Source organism: Pieris napi, chromosome 4 (genome assembly GCF_905475465.1).
Source record: "Pieris napi chromosome 4, ilPieNapi1.2, whole genome shotgun sequence".
Lineage (NCBI taxonomy): Eukaryota > Metazoa > Arthropoda > Insecta > Lepidoptera > Pieridae > Pieris > Pieris napi.
Window position 1 is genome coordinate 2,205,174 of NC_062237.1, and position 20,479 is coordinate 2,225,652.

Below are 20,479 nucleotides of genomic sequence, written 5' to 3' on the forward strand. Positions count from 1 at the left end.
GGGTCTTATTTAGAGTCGAGACTGCTAAATATGGTCAAATGGGGCTGCATTAACAACTGCAACAACAATAATATGAAATTATCTTTGGTGATCATGGGTTCTATTTTGAATAAAACTTGCCTCTGGAATGTTCTCTAATTCTAAAATAATAGCCTCTTATGTGGGTACATTATATTTCCTTAAATAACATTTAAAGATACAGAATATGCTTATTCAAACTACAATCACACAATTATTAGAAATCTTTTTATCACACAGTAAAATTGTCTATAATTTTCTAGATATATTCTGAAATATCTAATAAGTTAAACAGTTGTTAATCTAACATTCTCTTTATTATCTTGAATATTGCTTTAATATTTATACTTATTTAATGATAGATAAATGTCCATAGATTTAGTTTTTGATATTTAACATTTTAGTCCAACGCAATTAGAAAATACAAGTATAAAGTCATTAGTGATATACTTTCATACACTAGGCACAAAAGATTAATCTTCTGAAAATGTGAATTGTGTAAAAAAATATATCAAATTACTAGCAAATTTGGCATATAAGAAAAAGCAAATAATATAAATTTTGTAGTTTTTACCTTGAAAACATGAAAGTACAACTTTACTTAATGTTATATAATATGTAAAAGTAATAATCTATCAGATATACAAAGTATTGAATTTTAAGGCGGAAACACATGAATGTGCGTATTATTTTATTTTGTGTGAACACCTATAAAGATTGGGTAAAATTTAAATTTGAAGAAAAACTACTAATAATAGTAAGCAGTAATTGCTACAAATCTTCTGTCAAGGAAACTTTGTTCTATTTCCACTGAACCGCCTGCTTCTTGTGCAATGGCCAAAATCTGCAAAGAAAAAATTGACTTAACACATGACACCCAAATTGGCAATTAAATAAATATGACAGAGCAACCGGACTAGATCCTTAAAAAAAATTATTTATGGTATTTTGACTGTTATAAGTTAAACCCAAACGATTTTGACAATTGAAAAATAACACTTGCAACACACTTTTTGTTTTAACACTTGCAATAATTTCCAGAAAACAAATAAAGTAAAAAATATTTTACAAAAGTGAACTTACTTGGTCCGTCTTCGAGTTTCTTGGTAGATAAAGAGTAACATTTGAGTTTATTTCTCGTGCGACTCTCATCAACTCCGAAGCTGGTTTCGGTAATAACATTGTTTCTATATCGTATTTGGAGTTCTGTAAAGTTCAATATTTCACAATTTACGGAACATGAAATATGGTGGCAAGCATGCCACAGGTTGTTCTAATTATAATATAAGTTTAATACATTGTTCACTGGTACACATTTAAACATTTAAAAAACAAATAAAATTAAAACACATCAAGCTTTATTATTGTTAGAGACCAATCGATGGAACGATAAAATAAAAGAATTAAGTTGTACGTATTTGTTGTACCAATTTTGGATACATAAAAAAAGATATGGCAACATTTACAAAACAAGAGTCGTTAAAAAGTACTAAGCACTACTAAAGTACGCATGGGACAAACATATCTACGATTTCTTGACATTTCAAATGGGTGATCAGATGATGCATACTAAGGAGATAATAAAAAAAACTAAGCCATACTATCTTAATTGCCGGGAAACGAACCGATATCCCCAGGCCATGCGTGTTAAATGTTCATACCTAACTACAGGAACGGTGAATCTTTATCTATAAAATTTGAGAAAAATCCTCATATTATTTTTTAGATGAATTTAATTGGAGAAAAGTCGAGAAAATATTATTTTCTTTGAGACCACGGATCTGAACTTGCTATGGTTCTGACATACTGCCGCTTTCATGATACTTGCTCGTCGGTTATGCGAACAAAAATTTTATCTAAACATACTTACGTCGGAATAATTCGGTCCTCCCCAGGGTGGACTCAAGAAGACCATATCAGCTGATAGACTCGGTGCCAATTCGAAAAAGTCGCCCACTATGAACTCTATTTTGTGGCTGACCCCATACACCTCTGCGTTATGACGAGCCATTTCAATCTTATTTGGGTCTATATCTATTGCTATTACTGAAAATAAAAATTATCGACATATATATTCATAGCATGAAGCATTGCACGGTAGAGACAAATTTATGTTCGGTACTTCAATTAATCGAAATAAAAATTCTGTGAAAATTAAAAACTATATTATTTATTTTAAATAAAGTGCTTTTTCGTCTATTTCTATCAAATTGTATTTACTCTATAATAAAAAGTGACAGATACTTTACTTGAAATGGTGCAAATAGCTAGGCTTTATTGTTTTTAAATATCGGTACATTACTAAATGTGACCTAAATATGGATAAGTTATATAATATAAAATAATTATTTTAGTAAATTTAAAACAGATAATATAGAAGTTATGATTAACCAACTGTTCTGCTGTGTTCACGTCATAAATGTGTACTTGTACCCTCATTTTGTTGCCGAGTTATTTTAAAACAATTTTTTAATCATTACTTGTTAGGAAAACGTATTTATTTGGATAAGGATTAATATTAAATTTATAAATGCAACTTTATAAATATATATTTTAATTTGATTGCAATAAAAAATGTGAGTCAAGCTTAAAATGGAAATTGTAATTTACCCGTTTTTGCTACATTATTATTAATATCGGCTTGTATAAGAATATACAAAATAAAGACGAAATAAACACAGACACAGCCAGTATAATATATTTTTATACATAAAAACTTACCCTTTTTCGTTGTATTTGCAAATTGTATGGTATTCCCACCGGCACCACAAAAGGCGTCAAGTACCACGTCATACGAATATTTGTTCGCGATATGACTGGCAACATTCTCCGGCGTCACACTGAACCAGCTTTCGCGGTCTAGTTTTATTCCTTCATCGAATCTGTGGACGAAAAATAATAAATATCGCCCTACCGTCATTGTCGACTACCCTCTCATTTATACAAATTCAAATGTTATAATTAATTTCAGCACGTCTGCCTTTATGCCTTCCGCGTAAACGCAAATTGAGAGAAAGAGACGTAGAGAACTTAAATTAAAACTGCAATATATATTTGTTTTGGATTAAAAGTCTGATTCTTACTATAAAATCAAGAAAAATGCCCCATGCCCCGTTTTGGGGCTTGAAACAGTTCTTAGAATATTTACCTATGAAAGAGTGAGTGCCGTTTCTTCCAATACTTCATCATTTTGGGGTCACCTCGCAACTCTTCGGGAATGTGAGGCGCGTTGCACTCCTCTAGATCATACTTTGAATGACGCTTTTGGCGGCGGCGACGTTTTGTCAGGCCTAAACAAATTAAATTATTTTATATTTAATTTTAATCAATTGTTTCGTACTTAGTTATTTTTTGTTTTATATAATTATATAAAACAACTATTATTTACTAATATATATCCTAATTACTACTATAATTGAGTAAAAAAGAAGATATTTGACAATTAATTATTTTTAATACATAATGTGAAAATTTCTTAAAATTTAAATACAAATATAAGAAATAAATTCTTTTAAACCATAATTATAACTACAACGTTTTTTTGTAAGTACCCTCAGCAAGTGTATTTGTTGAAATTAAAAATAATAGACTATAAGTTATTGTTGTGTGAGATTCAGGAAATTTTGCTTATCCTTAAATAAGCACACCAAATGGTCTTCACAGACACTTATTTATGAATAGGAGAGCTTTATTTTAGTCGTATTGTCAACCACACGCATTTTGAAACCTAGGCTTAATGACTTGCAGGGGCACAGCTAAACATTCAAATTCATTACAGAATATAATGCATCTGTTTTTTTAGATTTTCTTCTCTTTTGAGAACTCAACAATAATTGTTATAAACTACAATATTACATAATCACTATCTTTTGGTGAAAACCGTACTTAAACCGTAAAATTTTTGAGTTGAGTGTGTATAAAATCAAAAAGTGTGTGTATGACTTTTATTACCTACAATAAACAAACTTTAACTTACTGTTTAACTCCACATCTTCACTGCATTCTTTATCCCCATCCAAATCTTGGTCCATCTTATTAATTTCATTTTCTGTTACTTCAACTTTTTCACTTTCACTTACATTAACTATATCTTCATTTATTTTCTCGGATTTTTGATTATTTGTTTCACAATCTAATTGGATTTCAGGTCCCTCATCTTCTGTGTGCATGTCTTTATCTTCTTCGATTTCTCTATTCTGTAATATAAAAACAATATTGGATGAAAATACCAATTTCTAGACGATGAAAGTAAAATTTCTCTCTTAAACATAAATTTACTATCGATATAAATACAGTGTAAACGCTTTATAACGAATTTCAAGGTACCAAGCAATTTTTTCGTTATAGGGAGCGATAAGAAAAAAAAACAAATTTAACCAATTACCTACAAACATTTCTAATTTTATTACTATCAATAGGTAAACTATTCTAAACACATAAAACATAAGGCTTTTCTTTTACTGGCCATCTTGACAGTTTCAAAGTTTGTTTACGACTGTTAATACACGATAGGTAACGGTGGTGCGTAACTGAGACCAAAATTTCCTACAGGCAATGTTATCTAAGAATAATGGCACACATGTTAATGAAATTAACAATAACAAAGGCGAGACGGCAGTTTATTACCTCAGGTGTCTTTCTTAGAAATTCGGCACCTCAAAAGATTAGTTTCGTAAGCTGATTATAAAAACAATTACTTAAGTATGTTGTTGATGTCTAAATATGGCAATATTTCTTCGTTATAAATAGTTTAAACTATATGTTTTAAATCCTTTTAATAAACGGCAGGGTCGTTAGAAAAAAAAACATTTTTACATACAACTTTTAGTCATAAAAACAGCATTTTCTTGAGCAACCAACTTTTTCAGAGTAAGCTATAAAAATAATTTATAAATTATTGATTGTTTAGAAGAAAATTGTGTATTGCAATTTAACTGAATGTAACTAATTTCAAATTTGTTAACTTTAAATAACTAATCTAATACAAATTTTATGGAGTTATAAAAATACCTGATCGGAGCTATAAGGATTCCCTTCATCATCAAAATAAGTCTTTTTCGGCTTCTTGTATCGCGGCGGTCGCAATTTGCGCACCCGACGACTGAACACGACCTCACCCTGTGGTAGCTTTGCTGATTCGAAACTGAATCCCATAGTTTGGAGTGTGTAGTGCACATCCGGTGATTCCTCTTTGTCTAACTCATGGCTGAAGAAATGAAATTGATAGACTCTATACACATATTATTGCAGTAGAACAGTGATACAAAAGATATTAGATAAGACTAGATGTAACAACACATCAAGGGAATTACATTGTTTATATTTTCATACCATTTTTCATTTATTTAATTTAATAAGATGTTATAAGGATGGAAACTCTTTACACATCCCAGCCAGAAATCAGGTCAATTAATTGCTTAATTATTGTACAAAGTAAGCACATTTTTTTTTTGACCAAATCAACAACACTTAAAATAATACTTTATCTTAATTTCTAAGCACCTAAAGTTAATGATAAAGAATGTTCAGAAGTGCGTTTTCTGGTACAATCTGTTCTTAAAGTCCCATATAGTGCATATATCATATACATTTACAAATTGAATAGAGAAATTAACTAAAACTATAAATCTCACCTTCTCTTCAAAGTAATAGCCTTTTCTTCTGGAGGTTCATCATCACCATCTTCATAACTATAACTTGAGTGACCGAACCCACTTTCCATATTATTGGAACTGTTCTGGCCATTTGTCTCTGTTTCTATAGATTCTTTTACATAACTTTTATTTTCTTTACCAGTTTCACCATCAACCGGTTCAGCGTTGTCACCTTCAGGCTTTACCAAATTTTGCAACAGGGCACTAATTGAATGTATTTGGCGATAATTTGTTCTGTAAAGTTAAAAAAGATTCTTTAACAAATGTTGAGTCAATAGATATAACGTAGATATGAAAATAAATAAAAATTGTAGACTAGACACAAAAGTTAAAAAACATACTTTTCTTTTGGTTTTTTATCTTGAACCTTTCTTGAATCTGTATTTAGAACCTCATCATTTATCTTAGCATTCTCCACTTTTCCTTCATTATTTGCGTTTTGCCTGTCTTTAACACCTTCAATCTTAGAATTTTCACTGTCAGCTGAAGCACTAGTGTCGTCTTTTTGTTCTTGTAATAAATTTTGCAGCAAAACACCAACAGTGTGAAGCAATTTATTTGATTTCTTGTTTCGTTTCTTTTTATTGGGCTTTTCTTCCAAATTTATATGTTCCAACTGAGTCTTAACTTCAATAACAGATGGTAATTCTTGGGAATTTCCTTCACTGTTTTCACAATCAACATCCAAACATTTAATCTCCTCTGTTTTCTTATCAACAGCCACTTCACATAGAACATTTTGACTTTCAAGATAGCTTGCATAATGCGAAGCATATATTTCACCAAAATGTTTTTTCCACAAAAATTGCCAATATTGTTCAGTGTCCATCTCTTCTGGGACTTGCTCTGAATTATCCTCAACATTAACAATCCTTGTTTGATCATTAAATTGGTCATCTGATGTGGATGATGTTACACTATAATCATCTGTTGGTGTTGATTCAGATGTTACATGACTTGACGTCATGTCATAGCTTGATACTGTTATCTTTGTAACATTTGTTAATGAATCAGTTCCCTCAATAGTTCTGGGGCTAACAATTCTCTCATGTTCTGAACAAGACCTTCTTCTATTGTTAACAGACAACCATGTATCATCATGCTTGTCCATTGATTGTTTACTACTTCTCTCACTAGACCCATCACATTTATGTCCATGTCTGTAAGGATTTACTTTGGAATCATATGAAAATTTTCTTTCTCTGACTACATTTGGCTTTTCAAGGTTATTGCTTAGATCAGCTGAGTTCTTTTTAATTTGACTTTCATTAAATTCATTATTTTCATTTTTATATGCTGGATTTATGTAGTCACTATATTTATTTATCCATGATGCCCAGATGATTCTTTCACCATTTACTGCCCAAAATTTGTCCCAAGTGTTTTCAGAACTGTAATCTTCCTCGTAATTAGTTTTGGATGAATTGTCTTGTAGGTCCATTTTTTCAATACCTTCATGTGAGGTAAAGTCAGAATGATAATCTTGGTATGTAAGATCTGCCCCACTATCGCTTGGCTGTATAGTAGTAGGTAAACTATGTATTTGAGTAGGATCATGCTCGTCTGTAGAGCAATAGTTTTCTGTATGAGAGGCACTACAATAGCAGCTGGCATTATCATCTTTCTGTAATGTAAACAACAGATTTATAAAAAGTTTGGTGAAACATTTTCATGCATAAGGCTTCTAAATTTTATATAAACTTACTTCACATTTAACCTTGTATGATGTATCAAGTGAAAAGTGGACATGGGAATGTTCATCAAACTCTTGAGATTGAGACCCATGTATAACATCAGCATCACTTTCACTACCATATTCTTTATCAACAAAATATGTTGTCATTCCATCTCTAAAAAGGGAAATATCATTGAAATTTAAAATATATTTTATTCGCATTTGAATTAAAAAATGTTTGAAGATGTTGTCTAAAGTATTGATTTTCAAGAAAAAATAAATATCTTACCTAATAAAGACTCTGCTGCACAAGCAAAACACATAGTTTCCCTCTTCATCTTCTTCCTCATCATTAATTGCAAAGTTTATTTCCGCCAAAGGCTCCCAACGGTAAGAAAAATCACAATATCCAGACATCTTTATAATAACCTCTTGAACGTAATCTATGAATGCTAAGCGGAGTAAACTTAATTTTCACATGTTCGTCAGACAATTAACGTTAACAATTGCTCCTACAAAAACATTTAATTTAACTTTATATTAAAAATATTAATAATGAAATTAAAAAATATAAACTATGAAATATCAAGTGTTTTTAAACCCGCTTAATTTTAGACTTGAATGTCCAATTGTCCAGACTCCAGGCAGTGACAAGTGACACCTGACAAAGGTTCCCAACAAGTTGGAAGTTGGAACCTACTTTCGTGCGTTTTCCAATTACAGAGCATTTTGCGACTCAGTGCCGCACAATGCCGCATAATGCTGAAGCTTAATTGGAACGTGAATTAGTTTTCAAATGCATCAGCAGAGTGCGCTAAGTCAGTGTTGACAAAAAAATGGTCTGAATAGAGTTAGCAACCTCATTAATGTATAAATAATGTGGTAAACAATAATTATTGGTTAAAAACTTTTTACGCTTAATTTAATAATCAAATTATTTCATTAACATTTTTTTACTGAAATAAGAGAAAACCTTTAAAGAATATAAGGTTTTAACAAGCTAAATTAACAGTAAAATATTTAGTTTCATGTAAGAAGTTTACATCATTTACGTTTTGAGTAATATTTTTTAATGATTTCTAAAAAAATTACTTATATACTTTTTCAAAACCATTGCAATTTTTTCTATAATCCTGTAAAGTAAATTTGTTTACAGATCAGAATTTTAAAATAAAATTGTATTCATATTTTAAATGTGGAATATAAAAAAATTAACTATTTATACCTTCATCCATACTAATATTTATTTTTTTTAGCAGTTTGAAATAACTTTAATTATTTTCAAAATCTACGACGAAACGAAAGCCTTACAAATTTTTCAACAATAAATAATATTTACTAACGAAAATTTCGATAAATGCGAACTTAAAGAAAAATACTGGTCAATTTTCTGTCACTGTGTTGGTATTGTTTGCGAGAAGCACGCGAGAGCATTCGTTTTGAGAGTGCTCAATTGTGCGAAGTGTTGCTGTAGTTGGAACACTCAACGTTGAGCATTATGCCGCAAAATGCGCTCTAGTGCTGTAATTGGAAAACGCTAATTCGTCATTACTTACATACCCCTATACCCCTTTAGTAGCCTAATGCAGCCGAAATACTTATTTCGGAATGCTGTTTTATTTCTTTGTTCCGAAAAAGTTCCAAATTTTAACATATAAACAGACTTAACATATAAATTCTCTTAGGTATAGAAACAGTGGATGTATGTATAGAAATAGACTTTCGTAGATTGATATATTATGTCAAGTGTCTTTTGATCAGTTACAATATATTATCTATGATTTTTGAGGCTTCAGGTTCAGACTTCAGTCTTCAATTCGCACTTCGCAGTCAAATTGCACGTTGTTTTGAAACAACATAACCCAAAAATTTATAAAGTTCTTGTTAGATATTTATAAACTGTAGTTTCAACTTACTTTACAATATGGGAAAGAAAAACAAAGAGTCCCTAGGCCGTTCTCTTATTAAAGATCGTTTTGCAAAAAATCGGCACCGAAAACATGTTGAAGACAATACTATGGTAAGTGTATTGTGAAATTCAATTATTAAGATTTTTTTAATTGTCATAATCAAATAATTTTGTTTATAGTTGCACACAACTGAAGTAAATGATGGTTACGACTGGGGCCGCTTGAACTTACAATCAGTCACAGCAGAATCTTCATTACAAGAGTTTTTGTCTACAGCTGAGTTGGCAAACAGAGAATTTATAGCTGAAAAGCTTAATGTAAAATATGTCAAGTCGGCTCCATGTGCAGTGGAGTTACAGACATCACAGCCAGATTTTGATGAACCACTGACAGTTCCAAGACGGTATTATCTTAACTCTATGTTTTATACAATGGTTGAATGGTTAAATTTATATTATTCTCTATTTTCTATTTATATGTATTTTTATATAATACTTTATTTATTTGCATATTGTTTTCAGACCACCTTGGAAGCCAGGGATATCAGCAGAAGACCAAATTAACAGGGAAAAAGATTCATTTTTAGACTGGAGGAGACATTTAAATGAACTACAAGCTAAACTTGGAGCAGCTGTCACACCATACGAAAGAAATATTGAATTGTGGAAGCAACTGTGGAGAACTTTAGAGAAATCTGATGTTGTGTTACTCCTCTTAGATGCTAGGAATCCATTACTATTTAGGTATTCAGAATCAATGCAAACTTCACTTTTTAAATTAGATTATTTATACAAATAGTATTTCTAGTATTATTATAGATAGCCCCACAAGATTCTCAAATGAGTGGTGGTAATACTTACATATTATTTTTACAAAAAAAAAATTGTTTATTATGGAATATAAGATACAGGTATCACTTATACCACTTCATTAAATTTGCATCTGTAGACATCCCTACTCATCAGCAAAGAAGACAGAAAAAGCAGGAGACTACAAAATGACTATGGCAAACATAGATAGAAGAAACCAAAAGGAGGCAGATACGGTCCACCCTTTATTTGAATTAAATTACAAAATGAAATGAGCGAGGTTTAGCAGTCCAGTTTCCAGTTATACTGTTACATACTTTTTAAAGATCTTGCATTTGTAGAAATACCAATCATTTACACGTTATAACATTTATAATCATTATAGGTGCTTAGATTTAGAAATGTATGCAGCAGAACAGAAGTGCAAGATTATATTGTTGTTAAATAAAGCCGACTTGACAACAGAATATGTAAGAAAATGTTGGGCAGAATACTTTACAAAAGAGGTACATTTTGATAATAATAATATATTTAGTAAATTAAATATACATATGATATGGATAAATATACCTTACACACATTACACATATTATTTAACATTTTATCTATATTTTCAGAATATATCAATCATATTTTTCTCTGCGGCTAAAACAGTTAAAGAAAGAAAAATATCAGAAGAAAGTGCCACAAAACCTGACCTGAATGTTGATTCAGGAACAGAATCAATCGAGTCTAATGATGAAACAGATGATGAAAACCCTGACAATTTGAAACAAACAGAAATTGACATTCAGAACTTTAAAAAACAATTAGGTGTTTTAGATGAAGCCGTTACAAATACGGCTACAAAATTATCAAACATACAAGAAGCGTTAGATAAAGTTTTAGAAAATTTAAGACTAGGAAAGCCCATAGAACCTTTAGAACTAAAGAAAAACATCACTGAAAGTGATCAAAATGCAAATCCCAATGAAGTTAATGTGCCAAATGTAACAAATTTACATGAAATATTTGGCAGAGATCAACTTGTAGATGTTTTGAAAAGTATTAAGGTTGATAAACTAAAAAATCCACCAAGACTAACAGTGGGAATGATTGGATACCCTAATGTTGGAAAATCTAGTACAGTTAACATTTTGATGCAGACAAAAAAAGTAAGTTTCACAGTGGGAAGAAATTTTAAAGTAGCCTAAATTAAGTATTATTGTATAGGTGCATGTGTCATTATGTAGAATAACTTAAGCTTAGGTTTACTAGAAAAGCGGTGCCGTTAACTAACGGCCGTCATTTTACGGTTGTTAATAACGGCCGTCCTTTTTTTTAACATGATGCAGAAAAAAAAAATCATTTTCGCTCGTCCAAGTCACGTTTCCACTCATTTAATTAATTGAACTAAGTTTTATCACCGCTATGACGGCCGTCATGCAACCGACAGCACCGCTATTTGACGTTACGGTGACACTCAACGTTCTCTAGCAAACCTACTCCGATGTTATTCATAGACGACGAATGGGTGACGTCACCCAACGCTACATTAGGGCCGTTAAATAACGGTACCGCTTTTCTAGGAAACCTAAGCTTAAGTACCAATAGAGTTTTTGAAGTTATACTTCTTTAGGCGCGTTATGAAAAATTGATGAGAGTGAAACTTTACGATGCGCGCGCACCGTGACACAAAATTAACAGAATGAAGTTGCCCACGGAAGATGCATTGGAAATAATTTAAAAACAACATTCGAATAATAATAGAATTTATGTTACACTTAATGTAAGAGAATAATACTAAATATTTATTTATTTAATTTTTCAAATGTAAACTGAACTAAATTGACTATAATGACTCCTTATCCAGTCTTTGATTATTTAATTGTAATTAATTATTTGCATGCAATCAAAAACTATTTTTAATAATGCCAAAGAAGTATAACTTCTTACGCGCGTACATAAGTACACGCACACTTTTTTTTTTTATACACACTATTACATTATTACACACACACCAAATAACATGGGACAAAATTGTCCATAATCATCAAACACCAAGACATATCTAGGGTTGTCAAGGTGAGTTGTTGGAACTTTGTTTTATTTTATTGACGTTGGACTTGTCAATAAAATACTTTGAGCCATTTATTATTTAATATAAGCCCTTTTTTGAGGCTTTAAATACCTTATTTAATGTTTTTGACTAAATATGTGTAATAACTGTGACTAAATATTCAATTCTTTTACAGGTTAGTGTAAGTTCAATGCCAGGTCACACTCGTCACATCCAGTCACTAATTCTTGATGATGATATAGAATTACTGGATTGTCCGGGTTTAGTGTTGCCAGCATATGCAGTTGCTCCAGATTTATTGCTTACTGCTGTGTTGCCAATTGATCAGGTACATTAGCATTCTCTAAATATTTTACATAAACCTCTTTGTTTTGTTGGCGATTCATCATTAATTATAAAATACTTTTTTATTTAATAGTAAAACAATTGTCTTACAATAATTTTTTACATTGTAACTAGCCGATCCGGCAAACGTCGTTTTGCCATGTATATCATTTATAATAAAAAAATAGGGGTTGATCGTAGAGGGTTGAAAATTAGGGGTTGTATGTATTTTTTAATTCTGTAACATAAAAAAAATAAAAAATAAAATTTTATCTATAAATAAAAAAATAAAAATTAGGGGTGGACTACCCTTAACATCTGGCGGGCTGATTTGTGAATCTAAACCATTCCTAGATCCCCTTGAACACACACAAAAAATTTCATCAAAATTGGTCCAGTCGTTTAGGAGGAGTTCAGTCACATACACACGCACACAAGAAATATATATATTAAGATATGTAGTTATATTCTCGTTTATTGGGCATGAAATAAAATTCGTAATTGATATGTAATAATAATTTATTTATGGCTTTTACATACAAATATTTACAGTGTATTTCGTGGTCCACAGACCCTCCTATTCAGTGTACAGTACACGCCAGGAGAGTCTATCCCTTAACTTTCTTATACTATGTTTAATGTCAGATGCGAGCTCACGATGCGGCGATGGCCCGTCTTTGTCAATTGGTCAGCCGGAACACGTTCGAAGAGAAATATGGTTTGCTGTTGCCTGAATATGAAGGAAGTGACTTGGAGTATAAGAAGATACTAACGGCGCATGCGTGTACGTTTCTTGTTTAAAAAAAATAATGACTTACATAATTTAAAGTCCTTATTATCCACTTAAGCTTTTAGTTTTATTAGTACTTAGATCCAAAAGGATCTTTTGAGTCTACGCAATAGTCCGGTATTTTAAATTATTTATATGTATTTTTAAAGAAAAAACTTTTTACCGGATTAAAGTTATTATTATAAATTTACAATTATTTAACATAATTTTAAATTTATCCGTCGTTTCGCGTGCTTTACAGCGTGCGTGGTCACGGTGACTGAAAGTGAATACATATAGTATTGTCTTTGATTAACATAAGTTAATCAAAGACAATACTATACATATGTATTTTTCACTTATAATACCACAAGAGCTTCAAAATTATCGGGTATTTCCCGATAGGTTCGTTGCAAACAATTAATATAGTCGTCATGACGACTATATTTGTTTGCAGGGAACCTTGAGGGAAATGCCCGATAATTTTGAAGCTCGTGTGGTATTCGGGGGATTATTTTTCCGACCCAAATGTCGGCCAATAGAATTGCACCATGAGACGAAATGTAGGTACAGTTAACAAATAAGAATTTCATAATGAATAAAACAACTACTTAATACTTTTCTTGAAGCAACGACCAGTGAAAATTTTCACAAAAAATTATCAGTATAATACCATGTAGGTTGTACCACGTGACGTCGAATGGTGCAATTCTATTGGCCGATATTTGGGTCGGAAAAATAATCACAAAAATTCTTTAAAAAATAAATATTTATAAATTGCCGTAGTAGGAAACGTGATATTAAAATACTACTTATACAGGGTATAAAAAGACTATCTTAAGTTAACTTTTTTATACAGTCAACCGCGGCTTTATGACGGCGGCTGGTCAGCCGGACGTGTCCCGATCTGCGAGACTTCTCCTCAAAGATGCTGCTAGTGGACGATTGCATTGGGAACAGCTACCACCAGGCTTCAGTGCCCCCAGTGTGGATATTTTGATAGAAGATAAGAAGAATGACACTAGGAAACCTACGCCAAGGGAAGCTAGAGCTGTTGAGGTAAATTTTTATAATATTCCAATTTTTATGGACTTCAAAAATTTAAACATACAATCTTTCATCTGTGTGAAATTGTTTGAATAGTCTAATAAAAGTATGAAAATTAAAGCGTTACTGTGAGTAATCTATAAAAATCCATAGTAAAAAATAATATAGATTTTTATACGTTAGTCACGTGAAACGAAACGGTCACAGACTAGTCTAAACAACGATGACAGATCATGCTTGATAATTTCTTCGTTCTTATACTATTTTGAAGTTTAATTTCGTTGGAGACTGTTTTTGATCGAAATATAATGTATTTTTATTTGTGTAATTGAATAATGTTAATTAACACGTGAAAAAACTTGACGTCTGTTCACTATCGTAGGGACTGCGACGCCATCTTGCCTAGAGAATTTGGCGGGTTTTTAAAATTATGAATGTTTAAAAAGTTTTTTGAATACTTAACATAATTAAAAATAACAATTTGTGTTCTATAGTCACTAGTAAATATTAAGAAATGGTTTATAAAGTCCAGTCCCAACCTAGGTATTGGATATTTGAGTATAATACGCCAAGAATATGTGCTATGTTTCTTAAGGGTGTGTCCACAAATTTCTCGAAAGTTCTAAAATTTATTTTTATTTAAATCAGCCATACTTTGGGAAATGTCCAAGTTGTATGTAATCGATTCACTTGTTTTTGAGATATCCACGCGTTTCGTTCATTTATAATATAACTTGATAAAATAGAGTTGAAAGATATTTGAACTCCATTTCTAAGAAACTTTTACTTTTCAATTATAAAGGTCGGTCGTATTGTATTAGCATTTAGTTTAATATTTTTGTCCTAGGAAATTTTCAAGGAAGAAATCATAAGTTTGCGTAAAAAACTTTCTTTACTTTTGAAAGTTAATTCTGTCAAAGTGACAAGTTACATTAACATAAATTTTTCTTTCAGGGTTGGTTGAGCAAATCAAGTGAGATTGATAAAGCGTTTTTCGCCATGAAGAAGGCCGGTCCCCACGTCAAAGGAAAGCCGATACTCGGGTAATTATAACTTTATTGAGTGTTAGTAATTTTTCTTATATGTGTTAATATTTGAATAACAATTTTATAATTATGCAATTTATACACAAAAATTGAAAGATGTTTTTTTTTAAATTGGGATTAGGCGAGAGTTTCAATGCCAACACGCACGCATTTATCTAATTTCTTAAATTGGGACTTAACCTTATAAATCAATGAAAAAAACAAAAATAACGCCAAAATTGACATATACTATATAGGCCACAGAAATTTCGCGCCTTCTAGCAAAATTTTTATTTGCCATAGAGTATAGAGACAGACCACAGACAATTTAGCAAAAAAATAGTGAAAACTGTAAATTTCTTTCGAAAAACACGCGTTTGTTGGGCATAGACAAAAAGAGATAAAACTAAACTAATGGACGTGGTATTTTATTTCATGGCTGACTTGTTCGAAGTGGCCCTTGGCTACTATTTATCTGTTCAGGCGTTTGAAGATCTTTGTTAACTGTGGTAAAAATATCGGCTTAAAATGTTTACGTTATGTTATGACCCACATAGCTGGAAAAAAATATAAGTGGAAATTTTTTCAACATAAACCCAATTCGTTCAATACGTGTTAAAATGTTGCAGTCGATTTGTTTATTTTCACAGCACATGGTTAGCGTCATTCCATCCAATGCGCTAGAAAATTCTTTTAAAATTGTATAAACAAAATAGAATGTGTAGTTTGAACTATTTTGAGATTTTTTGAACTTTAGACCTTTAGCGGCCATCTGTTACACTTTATATGCAATTTGTTGCCAACCGTTGACTATAAACCTTTCGTCGAGCGACTATATCAAACCAAGCGGTTGAACTGTACACCTTTTCTATACTAGGTTGAGATTTTATAGTTTGTATTAATAGAGATTTCTGTAAAATACTTATGTAGGCTCTACAATTTTTTAGGTATGGCCATAGATTTTTGCTTTTTTTCATGATCATTTGTTTTGCTAAGGCAAGAAGGTGATCAGTTTTCCGTCGTTCCATAACTGAGCGTTAAGGCAATTTTTACCGAGCACCACCACTATGTGGAACCAGCTGATCACTGAAGTATTTCCGAATCAATTCGATTTAGGGTCCTTCAAGAAATGAGCGTATCAATTCTTAAAACTCCGGCACGGCACTTGCGAGCCTTCTGGCAATGTGAGTGTCCATGGGCGTATCACTTAACATCAGGTGATACTCCTGCCCATTTGCCGGGTTTTACATAAAAAAAAAAGATACAACTAACTAAAAAAATCGTATCTGAAAATTTTTCATATATTATAATATGATAGCAGGGCAGATGACAGAACAGCCATAAAAGGCCCGCAGCCCATAGACACCTATGTTAGTGGATGCGTTGCCGGCCTTATTGGGAGAAGAACGCACTTTTTTAAAGACCACTGGGAGCTGATACAGTTCTCTAGTTTACAATATATAAATTGCTAACTTAGAACTGTATCGCGTTAAAGCAAGACTGTAAAATTTTAAATCTAGATTCCAGCTAAATCTAGACTGTTCTAGAAGGCGAGTTATTGCGTACGAATATACTTTTGAGCAATTTTCATGATCGTTAACCCACCGTCTCCTCGTAAACTTGTTAAATTTTATGAATTAACGCTTGGCCCGACGCCAGAGTCGCGATTCCAAAGGTTTATTTAGGTTTCCCTTAAATATAATTGATAATAATTAACCATCTCCCTTTCATCTTGATGGTCGTTATGATAATTTTGTGGCGTTTTAGAGATTTATAAGTTTGAATTTGTTATTTTGTAAAATGTGGGCGCTAAAATTTCATTATTATAGACTCATTTTCATAAAATAAATTGTACCGTGAATGTTTGAACTAAAACTTTGTTTAGATATACTAGCATACTCTACTAGCATGTCCAAAATCGTTTCTAAGGTATATATAATTAATGCCAAAAAAAACTCATCTTGCCATAAGCTTAATATATGTTTTAAATAAAAGAAGCCGAATTCAGATGACAGGTTTTAGCTTTCACCAAATCTAGAATCTTTGCCACAACATCATCAATTGCTAAACAGCCCCTGATGGGCCGGAGCCTCCTCGCGTCTCCGCCAATCCATTTCATGCTTCTTGCGTCCAACTTCGAACACCTATTGTATCGAGGGCCTTGACAACTCCATCCCACCAACGCAGCCTCGGTCTACCGGGTTTTCTCTCGCCACAGGTTGTGAGTTTAGTAAGGATCTTGGGGTTCTGTCGTCCGTCATGTCCCAAACTTTGCCACAACAATGATAAATATCTACAAAAAAGACTAAGCTATTACATTTTTTTATAAGGAATTATATAGAGAACTTACTGTCATATATTTTATTAGAAATATTCCTAATAGTCTTCGACCTAAGCAGTAACATTGCCCATTTACATCTTTTACACTTCTTTATTTTGCTCCTGTTTTGTGGTATTGCGTAAATAAAGTGGTATTATTCTATTAGAAAACTATGGTTGACCCATTTCTGCGTCTTCCCTCAGACACTTACAGTTATTTCAGCCACATCCGTGCCATCCGGTTAGATGGAGCTAATGCAAGCTCAATATTTACCGTCTAGGTGGCGATTATTCGATTGTTTTTATCTTTAATTTATTTTTTTAATCACATGTTTAAGATATATAAAGAAATAAAAACTTATGCGACAATTACCGTATACACATCTAAGATTACAATTATGCTAATAATAAAGAAATACATTCTATGTATTATTAGTATCGTATTTTAGAAAGGAAAAGGCTGTAATGATTATTTGTTTTTATTATTGCTTAATATTTTATAAATAAACTAAATGTAGAGAAAACACCAAAAAAACACTAAACTATATACACATTTTAAATTCCTTAGAAACTAATGAGTAAAGAAAAATAATATTCATACAAAAAACTATATGAAAACATTACAACAAACAGAGAGAAAAAAATATTTTCATTATACCTTATACATAAATTTACATATCTATCTAAAATTTATGGAGCTAAGCAATCACATCCCAGGTTGGCCAAAAATATTTCTTATTATTAGGCAATTTAAGGTGTTATTTTAAGATTTTGGTTTTTTTTTTCAGTATAAGTGGTTCGCAGACGACTGAAAATCTCCTCACCAAACCCTGGAAACAAGAAAAGCGTCACGCGAATAAAAATAAAAGGGAGAAATTGAGACGAGTGTACGCGCACTTAGATGAACATTAAAATAAAAATATATTCCAAAGTAATAAACAAACTAATTTGGAGTACTGTCAAACATCTTTGACTTTTTACAGGAAATTTGATAGGTCTTGGAATTGGTTTGAAGCTATTTAAGTTTAGAAATCAGTTATGTAATTGTATATATAATATCTAAAATATACGGTTATCCATACAAGTGTGTGTTTTGTGTTTTATATTTTAAACTCCTTTTTTCCTTAGATTAGATAGATTGCAAAATTAGCAAATTAAATTCCAAATTAATAGTAAGTTTACGTAAAATAAAATTTTGAAAATATGAATGGGTATAACAGTAATTTTGATTTTCTACAAAATACTATTTTTAATTGTGCTATTTTACACTAATAATGTATCTGATACCTATCTGTTTCGTGATATTTTTTTTAAATAATCAAGTAGCCAGTTTTCTGTGCCCGACACGCGGTTGACTTTTTGGATATTACGCATGCAGGTTTACTCACGATTTTTTCCTTCAAGGTACTAACTAGCCCTATGTGGCATCGTAAAGCTAGAAACAGAGAAGAGAGAAAGCTCTTAGAGGAGGCCTATGTTCAAGGAAAAGCTGTATAACAGAAATTAACCAGCTTGCCGATTAATTATTAGTGTTAATTTATTAGTACTTCACATTTTTATCTACTAGTATAAGTAATTACAGCAAAAAAGGCTTTTATTATTATTATTACTAACTAGCAAGTGTTAAATTCGCACATAGAAAGGAATGCCCATATTAGAACAGATTCGAATCCCAGATGAGAATACGCATACTCAAGCCACTAGGCCAACATTGCTGATGCAAAAGATTTAACGTGAACTATTAAAAACTACTTAATAGTTTCAGTAAAATCGTATTAAATACTGAGGTATTTTGTACGTCGTGTTTAACTCAAAACAATTGCAAATAAAATGGAAATAGCTCACGCGTTATAAATCTCCCACTTTAATAAATTACACTGTTTTACGTCAGAGAAAAAGTAGATGTATGGTAAAGGTATTTAGGTCTTTGGCAATAAAATATTTTTGTTTGGCGAGACGAAAAATATTCTAGACCGTACGAAATTTAATAATTGTGTGTGTCTGTGATCACTTTGTACGGCAGAAAGGAAAAAAGTGTGTACAAAGTACCTACACATGTCGGAAATGAATTTATACAAATCTAAAACTTTAGATTTTCAAGACTTAGATGGAGGGAAAAAGGAAGATATGTTAGGAATTTAAAGAATTTAATTGTCATTAAAATATTAAAAGTGTCGGGATACAAATAATTAATTTTTTTTTTAAATTTATTTCTTCGATATTAAAAACACTTGGCATTTTAAATCAATAGCTCTCTCCCTTTTCTACGGCAAAAACGCTGCACATCTTCGTGACAATCCGTAAAAATCTTACCCTTATGCGCCTAAAGAAGTTTCACTTCAAAAAATTAATAATAATAATTAAGCCTCATTTATTACTTGAAACATTCATCCATATATACAAAATATACACACTTTAATGAATTACACAATTAAATGTATACAAAAATGTTCATTCGAAATTAATCATCATCGAAAGATTTATTTAATCAGCGAGGACTTATCGGTCGCAGTCTCATTATTCATTGCGTTACTCACAGGAACCGCTGCAAAAAGTTATCAGCCCCTCAGGGCCGCGCCGCCCATGTGTGCGAAGTGTGCGGTGCACACAGGCGCTAAGACAATAAGGGCGCCGCCACCGAAATTATTTATGTTACACTACAATATTCTTACGTACGTTTGAAGTGTCATTTTACGCTTTGGGTTTTAGTTTACGTTAATTACTCAGAGCTTATTAGCGAATCAAAAGAAAGGCCGCTGCGCCGTGTTTTTTGAGTGTGTTTGTCTTATGATTTCAATTATATGCCGACATACCTTAATAAAATCCAAAATGAACTAATACTCGGGAACCAAATTCAACATTTTATTTTA

The 20,479-nt window shown here is 31.6% G+C and overlaps 2 protein-coding genes across 2 annotated transcripts; one reads left to right on the forward strand and one right to left on the reverse strand.

The window, feature by feature from the left end:
• Positions 1 to 159: 159 nt before the first annotated feature.
• On the reverse strand, positions 160 to 7,998 carry LOC125048788 (trimethylguanosine synthase). Its single transcript, XM_047647670.1, has 11 exons — positions 7,637 to 7,998; positions 7,378 to 7,522; positions 6,014 to 7,296; positions 5,652 to 5,906; positions 5,029 to 5,224; positions 3,995 to 4,214; positions 3,167 to 3,308; positions 2,740 to 2,900; positions 1,889 to 2,064; positions 1,102 to 1,224; positions 160 to 862 (listed from the first exon to the last, which is right to left on the reverse strand). The coding sequence occupies exons 1-11, from the start codon at positions 7,762 to 7,764 to the stop codon at positions 767 to 769; spliced, it is 2,925 nt and encodes a 974-aa protein (XP_047503626.1). The 5' UTR covers positions 7,765 to 7,998; the 3' UTR covers positions 160 to 766.
• A 1,143-nt stretch (positions 7,999 to 9,141) lies between these two features.
• On the forward strand, positions 9,142 to 18,693 carry LOC125048932 (large subunit GTPase 1 homolog). Its single transcript, XM_047647908.1, has 10 exons — positions 9,142 to 9,367; positions 9,437 to 9,660; positions 9,779 to 10,000; positions 10,452 to 10,572; positions 10,684 to 11,220; positions 12,301 to 12,453; positions 13,095 to 13,233; positions 14,078 to 14,277; positions 15,220 to 15,308; positions 18,398 to 18,693. The coding sequence occupies exons 1-10, from the start codon at positions 9,272 to 9,274 to the stop codon at positions 18,519 to 18,521; spliced, it is 1,905 nt and encodes a 634-aa protein (XP_047503864.1). The 5' UTR covers positions 9,142 to 9,271; the 3' UTR covers positions 18,522 to 18,693.
• The last annotated feature ends 1,786 nt before the right edge of the window (positions 18,694 to 20,479 follow it).

Coding starts and splice junctions, on each gene's coding strand:
- LOC125048788 (XM_047647670.1), bottom strand. CDS start 7,764: ATGTCTGGATATTGTGATTTTTCTTACCGTTGGGAGCCTTTGGCGGAA. Junction 7,297..7,377: donor CATACAAGGTTAAATGTGAA/GTAAGTTTATAT, acceptor TTTACATTACAG/AAAGATGATAATGCCAGCTG. Junction 2,901..3,166: donor CGGCACTCACTCTTTCATAG/GTAAATATTCTA, acceptor TTTCGTCCACAG/ATTCGATGAAGGAATAAAAC.
- LOC125048932 (XM_047647908.1), top strand. CDS start 9,272: ATGGGAAAGAAAAACAAAGAGTCCCTAGGCCGTTCTCTTATTAAAGAT. Junction 10,573..10,683: donor CAGAATACTTTACAAAAGAG/GTACATTTTGAT, acceptor CTATATTTTCAG/AATATATCAATCATATTTTT. Junction 14,278..15,219: donor GGGAAGCTAGAGCTGTTGAG/GTAAATTTTTAT, acceptor TTTTTCTTTCAG/GGTTGGTTGAGCAAATCAAG.